A 15,661-nucleotide genomic window follows, 5' to 3' on the forward strand; every position below is an offset into this window, starting at 1 on the left:
GTTTTTTACATACACAACCTTTCTGTTAATTTCTGAAATTGCTGTTTTTCTAAGCAAACCCTTTGAAGGTTGTCACTTTTAGTTGGTAAATTACAGTGGATTTTATGACTTGGAGTTGTTGACTAAAGACAACATATTAACTATTTAAGAAACACTAAGTGTTAAGGAATCCGCAGTAAATGAATGGGCAGATTTTTACATCATCTAATCAATTATGTAATGTAAAACAGCAGTTAGCTTGTCTTATATTTTTCCATCCCAGTTGATAAAGATAGGTGGAGGGTTAGCCCAGGCATTGAACATTTTCAAGGTTAGAGTTAGAACTAGTTTTAAAACTCTTAGGGTTACGGTAAGTGTTTCAGTTTCTCATCTTAAATAAGGAAAGCTTTGCTCTGAAAATTTTTATAGTTAAGGTTAGCTTTTTAATTTCTCATGGTTAAGGTAATCTTTAAAAGTTTTCTCATACTTTTGAATTTGGTGACCTGTCTCTTATGTTTTTCCATTCGTTTCTTAACTCATTAGAATGTGGTAGGGATTGGAAGATATCATTTGTATTCAGTGTGCATCACAATTAAGGATCACATATTACCTGTGGCAAACCAACTGCAATTAGTAGGTTTTAATATTATAAAACATTTTAGGTTGTGATTTGGTGTTCTCCATAGAGTAGCATTGAGTAGTGTACATTTACAGTATGGACCTTCTAACTTGTGAACATATTCAGTTGCTTCATAAACCAACTTGAGTGAGATTCAGACGTATTGTATGGGGTGTTAGAGCATAGACATGAGATGTGAATCTGTTGTATGATGCATTACATCTAACTAAAGTTTGAATCTATTGGAGGGTTTGCTATGAAATGTATACAATATGCGTTAAAACTAATGTCTTATTATCATTGAGAACTGTCTTAATATAGTACATTGATCATTGTGTGTTGACGCATCAAATTAGGTCTCTAACACCCATGAACTCTCAGTTTACATAATTTAAAAGTTTTAGAAACTCTTCCCTAAGTTATTAAAGTTTTGTAGAAATTTCTTTTCACATAGTTGATAAAGATTTTTAGATTTCTCACTTCACAAAACTACTGATGTTAAAATCATAATTTTTATGTAATCATGGCAGTTTTTCCCTATCATTTAAAAATAGGCTTTAGAACAAGTCTGTTGTGTGCAAGTTCAAGTGCAGTTTGATAAGAGGTGAAATAGCTAACTATACAAAATTGTGCCTGGGGTTTTTTGACTGTTGCGGAGAAAACATTTTTAAAGAAAAATTTCACCCAGGCTATCAAGGATTAAAAATATTCGGCCTGACTTCAAGTATCTAAATGAATGTCACAGGATAAGAGTTTCTCTCAAGGTTAGATAGTAGCCGACACACTGATAGTGGTACAGTTGTAGAGCACATCATTTACATGTTTCATTCATCATGTGAAATGTAAATACCATGTACTTGAGTCTACCCAGCTCTGAATGGTTCCTGGCATAACTTGGGAGAAATAATAGTATAGACCATAAAATCTTATTTTATGATAACATCAGTAAATATAGCTCATATTGATCTCCCCACCTTGTAAAAGATTTTTTTTATTAGTAAAGGTACACTACACATGAAAAATTTGACTGTGTTATTCTTATTGTTTATTTCACCTGGAAAATAGGGTAATGCCATTGTGTTCTACCACACATTATAAGAACAGCACATGTGTCATGACTACAGTTAAAAAACAGACCATCTAAAATCTGAATTTAGTTATATGGAAACTAATCATTTTTGAAGATTAATTTTAAAACAACAAACTCCAGACTTATGTTTCAATGATTCCCAAGTTTTATTTTGTACTGTTTCAAAAGTTGTTTGCGTCAATGGCATGTCTCATACAGAAACTTAAGGAATGAAATATATTAATTCTAAATACAATAATCAATTTTGTTACTGTATTTTTTTTACATAACTGTAGTTTGTAGTCTTGTGTAAAGTGGTTAAAATACTGTACTACAGTTAAACATAATGAATGTAATGAGCACAGTCATCCAATCAAAATTCATTGGGTCGGTTCATTCAGCTGTTGACCAATCAGGATCAAACACGAGAGGGTACAGCTGACCTTCCATTTTCTCTCCCTGAAAGTAAATGTAATTTTTTCATCTTCTTCAACTGTTTTTTTTTTGACTGTTGATGGCTTGGTAGACTAGGTCATATCAAGGTTTTAAATAGAAATCATAACTCAGTTAAACATCACTTGATACTATGGATATTGTATAACTTAGGTGTTATAGGTGAATTTAGGTGTATGTACTATGACCCTTCTTAGCTATAGGTGTATGACCCTTCAATACTTTAGGTGTATGTACTATGGACCTAGCTTAACTTAAGGTGTATAATCCGTCATTGCTTTAGGTGTATGTACTATGAATCCTTCAATACTTTTAGGTGTATGCACTATGACCCTAGCTATAGGTGTATAAACCTTCAATACTTTAGGTGTATGCACTATGACCCTAGCTATAGGTGTATAAACCTTCAATACTTTAGGTGTATGCACTATGACCCTAGCTATAGGTGTATAAACCTTCAATACTTTAGGTGTATGCACTATGACCCTAGCTACAGGTGTATAAAGCTTCAATACTTTAGGTGTATAAACTCTCATTGCTTTTGGTGTATGATGCTTCATTGCTATAGGTATATGACCCTTCATTGCTATAGGTATATGACCCTTCATTGCTATAGGTATATGACCCTTCATTGCTATAGGTATATGACCCTTCATTGCTATAGGTATATGACCCTTCATTGCTATAGGTATATGACCCTTCATTGCTATAGGTATATGACCCTTCATTGCTATAGGTATATGACCCTTCATTGCTATAGGTATATGACCCTTCATTGCTATAGGTATATGACCCTTCATTGCTATAGGTATATGACCCTTCATTGCTATAGGTATATGACCCTTCATTGCTATAGGTATATGACCCTTCAGGCAATTTAAAATTCTACCTTTGGACTCAGACCCTATCAATTATGTGACAGGTGAATGTGTTGCTTACTTTGGGTATATGAAACCTGCAGACAAGGTAAACTTGTTTGTACTTTCAAGATACGGCAGAGTAAGCCATACTAAAAGGTGAATGTTTACCTTTAATGTATGGTACTTTAACTATTTGACAAGGTAAATATCTATCTTTGGGGTCTTTAAGCTACTGGGTGACTTGCTCACCTTTGGAGTCTTATCACCTTAGATTACTGACAAGGTGCTGTCTAACACAGTGACAGTTCTCCTTAGGGGTATGACCCCATTAACTACTGACAAGGTGTTTACCATTGGGGTCTGATCTCCTAGACTGCTGACAAGATGAGTCAATCTTTGGTATTTGACCCCCTTAGACTACTGAGGGGGTGTGTTGACCTTTGGGGTCTAACCCCCTTTAGCTATACACAATGTGAGTTCACCTTTGGGGTCTGACCCCCTTAGACTACTGACAAGGTGAGTGTTTACCTTTGCTGTCTGAGCTGTATGACCGAGTGTTTACCTTTGGTATGTAGCTGTATGACCGAGTGTTTACCTTTGCTGTCTGAGCTGTATGACCGAGTGTTTACCTTTGCTGTCTGAGCTGTATGACCGAGTGTTTACCTTTGGTATGTAGCTGTATGACCGAGTGTTTACCTTTGCTGTCTAAGCTGTATGACCGAGTGTTTACCTTTGCTGTCTGAGCTGTATGACCGAGTGTTTACCTTTGGTATGTAGCTGTATGGCCGAGTGTTTACCTTTGGTATGTAGCTGTATGACCGAGTGTTTACCTTTGGTATATAGCTGTATGGCCGAGTGTTTACCTTTGGTATGTAGCTATACACAATGTGAGTTCACCTTTGGGGTCTGACCCCCTTAGACTACTGACAAGGTGAGTGTTTACCTTTGCTGTCTGAGCTGTATGACCGAGTGTTTACCTTTGGTATGTAGCTGTATGACTGAGTGTTTACCTTTGGGGTATGAGCTGTATGACCGAGTGTTTACCTTTGGTATGTAGCTGTAAGACCGAGTGTTTACCTTTGGTATGTAGCTGTATGACCGAGTGTTTACCTTTGGTATGTAGTTGTATGACTGAGTGTTTACCTTTATTATGTAGCTGTATAACTGAGTGTTTACCTTTGGGGTATGAGCTGTGTGACAGAGTGTTTACCTTTGGTATGTAGCCGTATGCCTGAATGTTTACCTTTGGTATGTAGTTGTATGACTGAGTGTTTACCTTTTGGGTGTGAGACCGAGTGTTTACTTTTGGTTGGTGTGTAGCTGTATGACTGAGTGTTTACCTTTGGTATGTAGCTGTATGACCGAGTGTTTACCTTTGGTATATAGCTGTATGACTGAGTGTTTACCTTTGGTATGTAGCTGTATGACCGAGTGTTTACCTTTGGTATGTAGCTGTATGACCGAGTGTTTACCTTTGGTATGTAGCTGTATGGCCGAGTGTTTACCTTTGGTATGTAGCTGCCCTTAACCAGCTCCCTGTCGGTGTTGCTCAAGGTACCATCAGCAAAATAATTTAACACGGCTGTTCTCCTAGGCGTATCAGATCTGTTGGGTAGATAACAAACTTTAATTTTGAAAAAAACTTTAGCGCTGTCATTGTTTTAAAATCAACTCTATGACAGTATTCCATTCTCACGGTACACCAACAAAAATTATTAACACAGACAACCCTCTGCTACTTAACCCTTAAACCCCTCAGTCCCTGAATACTGTGACACACATGCCACAAAATCCACGAAACGCACTTTAAACCTAAACCAACCACTGTACCCATATTCCACTAGAAACTCACAGCTACCCACACACAACCCACTTATCCCTCTACAAACCCACACATCCCAATAGAAACCCACATACAATTCACACATTCACTAGAAATACAGACTCACACAACCCACACACCCCTCTAGAAATTCACAGCTATTAAACCCACACCCCTCTAGAAAACCACTGAACCCACACACATACATACCAATAGAATCTCACCCACACATTGAACCCATACATCCCACAAGAAACCCACTGAACCCACACATCCCACAAGAAACCCACTGAACCCACACATCCCACAAGAAACCCACTGAACCCACACATCCCACAAGAAACCCACTGAACCCACACATATCACAAGAAACCCATATAACCCTCTAGAATCTCACCCTCACATTGAACCCACACACGCACTAAATCCACATACCACTAGAAACCCACTAAACCCACACATCCCACAAGAAACCCACTGAACCCACACATCCCTCTAGAACCTCACCCAGTCACTGAACCCACACACCCGCTAAACCCACGAATCCTACAAGAACCCCACTCACACTGAACCCACATCCCCACACACTCATTAAACCCACACATCCCTCTAAAAAAAACCACACTACCTGTTCTCATAAGACCCATGTACCGAGAGAGCATGATGAAAGCTGGCCTCTCCCTTCTTCAGATTGGCGGGAACGGGGACAAACTGGCTCAGTTCTTCTGATGTCAGGATCGTCTGGAAATGTGTGACGTCATTACAGTCTTTTGTTTTCCCACACAGTCCCTCACTCACACGCATACACTTTCAGTGTTTCTTCCAGACTTTTTTCTCCGGGGGGGGGGGGGGGTAGACTTTCTTCGGGGGGGGGGGGGGCGGACACTGTTAAAAGTATATATTTTCTAGGGGGGGGGGGACTCTGTACACTTTACGGTTTGTGGATGGTGATAGTAGAACCACACACACACGTACACACTCAGAACACAGGATTATCATGAACGAATATTGCACGCACAAACACGTACACACGCACGTCGTATGTGCTTACTTACTATAAGGTTTTCTGACATAAATTAGATGCTTACAATCTCTTTCTGTACCGCACAGACATACATTCTCACACACGTTTCTTCTAAACACACGTACAAACAAATCAATTACACAATCTTACCATTATAGTTTTACCCTCGTTAACAGAATGTATCGTTAACACCACTATTAAACATCAAAGGGGGCGTCATCCAAGATGACCTCACGTTTTTTTAAAGACCCCCACAAACACACCACCCCTCTTCCGTCACACATCGTCACAAAAAGACAATTATCCCCCTAACATTTCATCACATATCCTATGACCCCCCCCCCACCCCAGTATAAGATTATAAAACGCAAAATAACGGTTACAATTTAATTTCTAACATTATTTTTTCTAATGCAAAAGTGTGCGGTCACTGTATGATTGTATCTGACCCCCCCCCCCCCAATCACAAAAATTACAAGCCCCCCCCCCCCCTCCTGCCTAGGAGAGTGACGTCATCTATCTACGACCTCCTATTATTCGACGATACGACTTCCAGTGACCAATCACTACCTGTTGTAACCTGGTTTTATTTGGGCTATCTAATCTTTCCACCACTTCAAGGAACAAGACATTAGCCTTTCGGAACTGAGAGTCAATAGAGAAGATGATGCGGACAGTGTTTCTTCCAGACTTTTTTCTCCGGGGGGGGGGGGGGGGTGGAACTTGAAATTTTCGGGGGGGGGGGTAGACTTTCTTCGGGGGGGGGGGGGCGGACACTGTTAAAAATATATTTTTTCTTTATAAATTATATAAACTTCATTTCGTTCGGGGGGGGGGAGGGAATTTCGGAGGGTCAGTTTTATGCTCAGCCGGTTTTACATTCAGAGGCTATAGTTTCTTCTAGGCATCTCTTCGGGGAGGGGGAGGGGGGCGGAAAAAATTTACCGTTCCCCCGAACGAATTGGAATTTATATAGAAAATATAATCTACCGTCCGACCATGCCGTACCATAAAAGAACAAACAAGTACAAGACTTACCCTGATTCCTTCCATGTCTTTAAAGTTAAAGTCCAAGACAGGGAGCGGCCCACCGTTTCTGGTCCACCTTTTGTAGGAAAACATTGCTGGGGTTTAATTAGTAAAGCAGAACAGTACTCAACTAGTTATTCAATGGGGTTTTAATCTAGCAGAACAGTACTCAACTAGTTCTTTAACAGGGTTTTAATGTAGCAGAATAGAATTTTAATGTAGCAGAACAGTACTCAACTAGTTATTCAATGGGGTTTTAATCTAGCAGAACAGTACTCAACTAGTTCTTTAACAGGGTTTTAATGTAGCAGAATAGAATTTTAATGTAGCAGAACAGTACTCAACTAGTTCTTAACACTGTAGAGTTTTAATGTAGCAGAACAGTACTCAACTAGTTCTTAACACTGTAGAGTTTTAATGTAGCAGAACAGTACTCAACTAGTTCTTAACACTGTAGAGTTTTAATGTAGTAGAATAGTACTCAACTAGTTCTTAACACTGTAGAGTTTTAATGTAGTAGAACAGTACTCAACTAGTTCTTAACACTGTAGAGTTTTAATGTAGTAGAATAGTACTCAACTAGTTCTTAACACTGTAGAGTTTTAATTTAGCAGAACAGTACTCAACTAGTTCTTAACACTGTAGAGTTTTAATGTAGCAGAACAGTACTCAACTAGTTCTTAGGACTGTAGAGTTTTAATGTAGTAGAATAGTACTCAACTAGTTCTTAACACTGTAGAGTTTTAATGTAGTAGAATAGTACTCAACTAGTTCTTAACACTGTAGAGTTTTAATGTAGTAGAATAGTACTCAACTAGTTCTTAACACTGTAGAGTTTTAATGTAGTAGAATAGTACTCAACTAGTTCTTAACACTGTAGAGTTTTAATGTAGTAGAATAGTACTCAACTAGTTCTTAACACTGTAGAGTTTTAATGTAGTAGAATAGTACTCAACTAGTTCTTAACACTGTAGAGTTTTAATGTAGTAGAATAGTACTCAACTAGTTCTTAACACTGTAGAGTTTTAATGTAGTAGAACAGTACTCAACTAGTTCTTAACACTGTAGAGTTTTAATGTAGTAGAATAGTACTCAACTAGTTCTTAACACTGTAGAGTTTTAATTTAGCAGAACAGTACTCAACTAGTTCTTAACACTGTAGAGTTTTAATGTAGCAGAACAGTACTCAACTAGTTCTTAGGACTGTAGAGTTTTAATGTAGTAGAATAGTACTCAACTAGTTCTTAACACTGTAGAGTTTTAATGTAGTAGAATAGTACTCAACTAGTTCTTAACACTGTAGAGTTTTAATGTAGTAGAATAGTACTCAACTAGTTCTTAACACTGTAGAGTTTTAATGTAGTAGAATAGTACTCAACTAGTTCTTAACACTGTAGAGTTTTAATGTAGTAGAATAGTACTCAACTAGTTCTTAACACTGTAGAGTTTTAATGTAGTAGAATAGTACTCAACTAGTTCTTAACACTGTAGAGTTTTAATGTAGTAGAATAGTACTCAACTAGTTTTTAAATATGGTTTAAATGTAGCAGAACAATACTTAACTATTTAAGTAGGGCCTTAATGTAGTAGAACAGTACTCAAGTGTTTCTTAGGTAGGGTTTAATATAGCGCAATAGTACTAAGCTATTTCTTAAGTAGGGCTTCAATGTAGCACAATAGTCCTCAACTGTTTAAGTAGGGTTTTAATGTAGCACAATATAACTCAACTATTTAAGTTGATGTAGTAGAAAAGTACTCACATATTTCTTAACATTGTAGTGTTTTAATGTTAATAACATTTTATTTTCTCAACATTATATTCAGTGGTGCAGTGGTTGCAATGATGGGGGTAATTGTCGATTGTGTGTGTGTGTGTGTGCATGGGGGCGTATTGATGTCAAGGACTTCTTATGTGCTTCAGTGCTAAATTAAATCCCTCACTGCTGGCGTATTGCGGATTTGTAATTAGTTAGAGCAAGCAATCTCAACTGTCTTTTAATCTCACCTATCTGTTAGTCTCACCTGTTAGTCTCATCTATCTGTTCGTCTCACCTATCTGTTCGTCTCACCTATCTGTTCGTCTCACCTATCTGTTCGTCTCACCTGTTAGTCTCATCTATCTGTTCGTCTCACCTATCTGTTCGTCTCACCTGTTAGTCTCATCTATCTGTTCGTCTCACCTATCTGTTCGTCTCACCTATCTGTTCGTCTCACCTATCTGTTCGTCTCACCTATCTGTTCGTCTCACCTATCTGTTAGTCTCACCTATCTGTTAGTCTCACCTATCTGTTCTTCTCACCTATCTGTTCGTCTCACCTGTTAGTCTCATCTATCTGTTCGTCTCACCTATCTGTTCGTCTCACCTGTTAGTCTCATCTATCTGTTCGTCTCACCTATCTGTTCGTCTCACCTATCTGTTCGTCTCACCTATCTGTTCGTCTCACCTATCTGTTCGTCTCACCTATCTGTTCGTCTCACCTGTTAGTCTCATCTATCTGTTCGTCTCACCTATCTGTTCGTCTCACCTATCTGTTCGTCTCACCTATCTGTTCGTCTCACCTGTTAGTCTCATCTATCTGTTCGTCTCACCTATCTGTTCGTCTCACCTATCTGTTCGTCTCACCTATCTGTTTGTCTCACCTATCTGTTCGTCTCACCTATCTGTTCGTCTCACCTATCTGTTCGTCTCACCTGTTAGTCTCATCTATCTGTTCGTCTCACCTATCTGTTCGTCTCACCTATCTGTTCGTCTCACCTATCTGTTCGTCTCACCTGTTAGTCTAATCTATCTGTTCGTCTCACCTATCCGTTCGTCTCACCTATCTGTTAATCTCACCTATCTGTTCGTCTCACCTATCTGTTAGTCTCACCTATCTGTTAGTCTCACCTATCTGTTCGTCCCACCTATCTGTTAGTCTCACCTATCTGTTCGACTCACCTATCTGCTAGTCTCACCTGTCTGCTAGTCCCACCTATCTGCTAGTCTCACCTATCTATCAGTATCACTTATCTGCTAGTCTCATCTATCTGCTAGTCTCACCTGTCTGTTCGTCTCACCTATTTGTTCGTCTCACCTATCTGCTAGTCTCACCTATCTATCAGTCTCACTTATCTGCTAGTCTCATCTATCTGCTAGTCTCACCTATCTGCTAGTCTCACCTGTCTGCTAGTCCCACCTATCTGCTAGTCTCACCTGTCTGCTAGTCCCACCTATCTGCTAGTCTCACCTATCTATCAGTCTCACTTATCTGCTAGTCTCACCTTTCTGTTAGTCTCACCTGCCTGCTAACTTTACCAGTAAAGTACCACGAGTGTAGGACAGAGATGCACTTACCTGTGTGAACCAGGAATATACTGTATGGTTCCATTGTCCTCTGTCTGGTCTTCTAAGGCAATATGCACCTGTAGGAGTTTAGCATTGTATATGCACCTATATTTAGAGAGGTGTATGCACACATCAGGATAGAGGTAAAAGCACCTATATTGAGAGAGGTACATGGAGAGATGTATATGTACCTGTATGAAAATGACGCATATGCATACACCAACTTACAGCAGAGGCGTAGCGAGGAGGGGGGAGGGCGGGGGCGGGGACATAAGTCCCCGGGCGCTAACCTTAGGGGGCGCCAAAATGTGTTGTAAAAACAAATTAAAATATCATTTTAGCTGCAGTTTTGCATTATAAATCTAAAAAATATATTGGGGGGGGGGTGCAAATTGAAAGTTTGAAGGGGGTTGTGCAAATTGAAAAGTTGTTCCCGAGAGGGGCGCCAAATTGAAAGTTTGTCCCCGGGCGCCGGGAAGAGTCGCTACGCCTCTGCCTTACAGTGATGCCATAAAGCTTTTGTGTAACAGTCATACACGAACTTACAGTTAGATGCTGTATGGGTGTAGTCCTGGTCCAGTAGGAATAGTCTTGATGCCTTTCAGATGAAAGAAAACACATGTACATAATACGTTATATACTGGTTTTACGTTATACATACACCGATTTTGCGCTATAAATACACAGATTTTATGTTATACATAAACCGATTTTGTTACATAAACATTGTGGTTGAATAAAAGAGTAGGTTACAAGTACGAGTAAGTTTACATATTACACATTCGGGTCAGTGTTTCTTTCAGACTTTTTTCAGGGGAGGGGGGGGGGCACTTGAAAATTACAGGTGGGTGGGGGGAGCCTGAGAAAATTTTCCTGGAAGGGGGGACGGGCGTATACATTTTGTATACGCATTATATTTCGTTCGAGGGGGTGCTAGACCTGCTTAAGGCAGGGGTGGGGGGTCAGTTTCCGTACGAAAAGATGTCTTAAGGTTATTTCAGTTTATATGAGCGGTAAATTAAGATGTATTAAATTAATTAAGGGGTTTACCATTGCGGGTAAGTTTACAATAGCTGGTAGGTTTACAATAAGGGTAGGTTTACAATAGTGGTTAGGTTTACCATAGCGGGTAGGTTTACAATAAGAGGTAGGTGTCCATCACAGGTTTAAATGAACCTACCAGGCCACGACGCCGCCATGCCTGGCAGGTTTAGCAAACAGCTGATCGTGCCAGAAGCGGACCTTGACCTCTGATCCGGGTACCAACAGCTGGGAGGCCTTGACCTTGGTCATCCGGCAATCAACAGAGAACATGTCCAGGTGTGGGTACGAAACGTTATTAGCTACGTCATGCATGTAACGTCATACGTGTCACTTCAGGCACGTCATGTCAAATACAGAGGCGTAACGAAGAGGTGCGCCAAATTGAAAGTTTGTTCCCGGGCGCCGGGAGGGGTCGCTACGCCTCTGGTCAAATATGTATGTATATTCATACACACACACACACACACATATATATATATATATATATATATATATATATATATATATATATATATATATATATATATATACATATTTGTATATATATTTGTATTTGTATATATATATATATTTGTATAAATATATATATATATATATATATATATATATATATATATATATATATATATATATATATATATATATATATATATATATATATATATATATATATATATATTATATATATATATACATACATACATACATATATATATATATATATATATATATATATATATATATATATATATATATATATATATATATATATATATATATATATATATGTATTTGTGTGTCTGTGTCACCTCTTTCCATCACCCAACCACACTACAAACATCTCCCACCCCCACCCCTTGCCCTAATTTCAGACACGGTCATTGAACTCACCACGATGGAGGGCAGGTAGATGAGGTCATGAAACAGTGACGTCAATCTCCAGTGGCCCAGCGCGTGCATGAGCACATTGTTGACGTCACCCGTCTGGTTCCTGTGGTACTCATACATGAGGTCCATGTTGGGGTGGGGCTGGGTCTCGTCCTGTTACATGGGGGGGGGGGGGGGTGTGGGGGGGGGTAGGTATGGATGTATTGGTGAGAGGTATAAATGTATAAATATGGCATGTACTTGAAGCAGCCGTAACGATGGCTGTCCTTCTACCAGCTATAAGTATGGCTGTATTAGTGGAACCAAAACTATAGCTGTCCTTGAAGCAGCCATAAGAATGGCTGTCCTTCTACCAGCTATATGTATGGCTGTATTAGTGGCAGCAAAAGTATAGCTATCTTTGCAGCAGCTATAAGTATGGCTTCCTTTTACCAGCTAAACGTATGGCTGTTTTAAAAGTATAGCGCTCTCCTTGTAGCAGCTATAAGTATGTCTGCATTAGTGGCAGCAAAAGTATAATTGTCATTAAAGCAGCCATAAGTATGGCTGTCCTTCTACCAGCTATAAGTATGGCTATATTAGTGGCAGCACAAGTATAGCAGTCCTTGTGGCAGCTATAAGTATGGCTGTATTAGCGGTAACTATATGGCCGTATTAGCGGCAGCAAAATTTGTGCCAGAAAAAAATGCAACTTTACTATCTCAGAGACGTCCTACAGACCAAATTCGAGAAACGAACTCGAGACTTTCAGTTTAGCACTCGAGCGCTCTACCTCCCAGCCATGCTGTCCTTTATATCAACACACACCTACAGTATTTACGTCCCCAACTAAAGGTATACAACCAACACACCAGAAAGTATTTGTAATCCTCCAGAATTCTATCACACTGCTCGTCTGATAACACGCGCACATGATTCAGGTATCCGTCCCTCTCAAATGTTGTTAGCTCCTGCTCTGTAAGTCTGTAGTTCTGCCACTCTGATTTACTCTATGCACCTCAAACAAGAAATGTAGTGTGACAGTTTTGCAATTTAAAATGTGCATGACAGATATAGGGTAAGTAGAAGCTATAATGTCAAAAGCTGTCTCTAGCTTTACGGCCAAGTGTTACACCGTTACACCCCCACAAACACGCACACCCACCCACACATCCCCCCCCACTCCCCCCCCCACACACACATTGCTTAATTAATTAAGTCGCATAAAACATTAATTAATTAAACTGAGAACATCATGTTTTAATATAACCCATCTAATTGCCCAACTATATACTATCAATATTAGTCATACAAAAAACAAAATGTTGCTCATGCGCATGCGTGTGGCACCAACCTGAATGGGAGGGTAGAGAGCACCGCTAGGACCTTGTACCGTACTCCAGTCAATAAACTCGTCCGTATTTGCCATGCTTGTATCTGTCTAATTTTGAAAAAAAAATAATTGTAATGACAATAAGCTTTTATAGGCACTAAATCTTTAAACAATAATAAAAACAAACGTGATTCCTTTCATAAAAGAATTGTTTGCTAAAATATGTAAGAGATTTTATGAGTTGAAGCATGGGTCTGTTCCACTAATTGCAGTAACTGATTAAAGAGCTACCCTTCCACTAAACTCTCTTGTAGTTGTGGCTTTACCATTGTAAGGTTCACAGTTTCTGTGTTGTGGGATAAAGAAGGGGCTCTTGGTGCACTATTCTTGCATAAATAGTGCATGTTTGGTTCATATAAGGTCCACCACTATCATCTTTTCCCAAGACACACGGGGCAGATGAAGTAGAGTTCATCTGTCTATATGACCTCGGCAATAACGTGAGTCAGGTACTTATCGGAGCTGGGTGAACTCAGGGACGTCCTACTCATTCGAGCCTGGGATCCGAACTCAAGACTTTCAGGTATGCAGTTGTAAGCTCCACCATCCGACAACGCATGAGGTCCATCATTTGCCCATATTTGTTGTATAATTGTTTTATTCACTGTCCCATGTTGTATTAATGTTGTAATTAATGTTGCAATTACTGTAATGTTGAATCAATGTTGTGTTTAGTTATGCTGTATTCTTGGGTCATATCTGTGTATTTAAAAAAAATGTATTAACTCTACGTTTCACAAATAGAGATGAAGTAGAGTTTCTCTGTTTATATAGGCAAGGTTGTATTATTATGTGTTATGTACATTGCCCGGACGCATCTACTTTCCAGAATGTCGAGTACCCACCAAATTGGGGATGACTTACAGCATACTCGAACACGAACTCTAAACTTTCGGGTTATCACTCATGCGCCCTACCACTCAACCACGCCATACTGTAAGCTAAAGTTGGAAGGTATCTACAATCAAAGAACAACTTACGCTACGACTATCAAAAACAATGTCAGCAACTCGGTGTGTAAAGTAGACGTGCTGTAGTGTTTTAATCTCTGCACGGGCCGACTAAGTCGTGCCAAGAATTGCACTGGGACTGGTTTGAAAAGGCTGGACGGCCATGAACTGTACGGGTACTACGGGACTGGTTAAATCGCTGGACGGCCAAGAGCTTTACCGTAACAGGTTAAACCGATGGACGGCCATGAACTGTACGGGAACTACGGTACTGGTTAAACCGATGGACGGCCAAGAACTGTATTGGTACTACTGTACTGGTTAAATCGCTGGACGGCCAAGAACTGTACCGGTACTGATTAAACCGATGGACGGCCAAGAACTGTACCGGTACTACGGTACTGGTTAGCGTAGGGGAAAACTATGTTTGCACTTAATTTTCTTCTATTTCTTATTGTTGACAATTGTTAATTATATTACATTTTTTCCGTAAGTCCTCACAGTTTCAAGGGAGGTAACAAGAAAAACTATTTCACGTTCCTTCTAATTTTTAAATAATTGTTACGTCCCTTACAACAGACTCCATACACGCACAAAAGACCACGAAAAAAGATCGCAGGAGGCTCGTGTCATCCTCAAAATTTGTAAATTAAATTTGATGAAAACCAACTACAGTAGTAAATTGATTACCTAATAAGTATGTTTAGTTAACGTCTTAGTCGGAAATAAAGTAGGTTAATTTAACTACTTAACTGTACCTAAAGCAGTTGACGTCATATTCATGCCCTTAAGGGGTTATGTTGACGTCTCAGTTTAGCCTAAAGTAGACTGTATGAACGTCTCAATCGAGACTGAAGTTAGTTATATGGACGTTTCAGTCGTCCGTAAAGTAATTTTCAGTTACATTGACGTCTTAGTGGTGCCTGATGTGTAGACGTCTCAGTCATGTCAAAAATAGAAGTGTTATATATTGTTCAATGTACTTGTTATATAATGTTATATGGTTTAGTACTCAAGTAGTAGGCTATGTGTGAACAAAGATTTTCTTTTTTTTTAATTACAGAGTTAAATACTAGACCATAGCCAAGACTTAGAAAAAGAATTCTCGTAGAACTACTCAACTAGGCGGTAAACGAACAAAATGTACTCCTAATTACATTTAACCCTAACAAAAAAGAAAATTAACCAATACTAACCTAAAGCAATAAAATAGCACTAACAATATTA

General features: G+C 39.1%; 1 protein-coding gene across 3 annotated transcripts; it reads right to left on the minus strand.

Annotated features, from left to right (window-relative positions):
* Positions 1–1,644: 1,644 nt before the first annotated feature.
* LOC131932574 (phytanoyl-CoA dioxygenase domain-containing protein 1-like) lies at positions 1,645–14,568 on the minus strand. Of its 3 annotated transcripts, none has more exons than XM_059289501.1 (11): positions 14,465–14,568; positions 13,446–13,528; positions 12,964–13,101; positions 12,116–12,265; positions 11,361–11,464; positions 10,727–10,778; positions 10,190–10,257; positions 6,865–6,931; positions 5,431–5,543; positions 4,486–4,585; positions 1,645–2,126 (listed from the first exon to the last, which is right to left on the minus strand). In XM_059289501.1, the coding sequence occupies exons 2-11, from the start codon at positions 13,518–13,520 to the stop codon at positions 2,061–2,063; spliced, it is 933 nt and encodes a 310-aa protein (XP_059145484.1). In that variant the 5' UTR covers positions 13,521–13,528; positions 14,465–14,568; the 3' UTR covers positions 1,645–2,060. The 3 variants fall into 3 exon arrangements, with proteins under 3 accessions (XP_059145484.1, XP_059145483.1, XP_059145485.1); XM_059289500.1 differs by having other exon boundaries at positions 13,446–13,532; positions 14,465–14,557; XM_059289502.1 differs by lacking the exon at positions 14,465–14,568 and adding an exon at positions 14,349–14,446 and having other exon boundaries at positions 13,446–13,532.
* Positions 14,569–15,661: the final 1,093 nt, after the last annotated feature.

The sequence above is a fragment of the Physella acuta genome, unplaced genomic scaffold (genome assembly GCF_028476545.2).
Source record: "Physella acuta isolate Inbredline_101_S28 unplaced genomic scaffold, ASM2847654v3 ptg002220l, whole genome shotgun sequence".
Taxonomy (NCBI): domain Eukaryota; kingdom Metazoa; phylum Mollusca; class Gastropoda; family Physidae; genus Physella; species Physella acuta.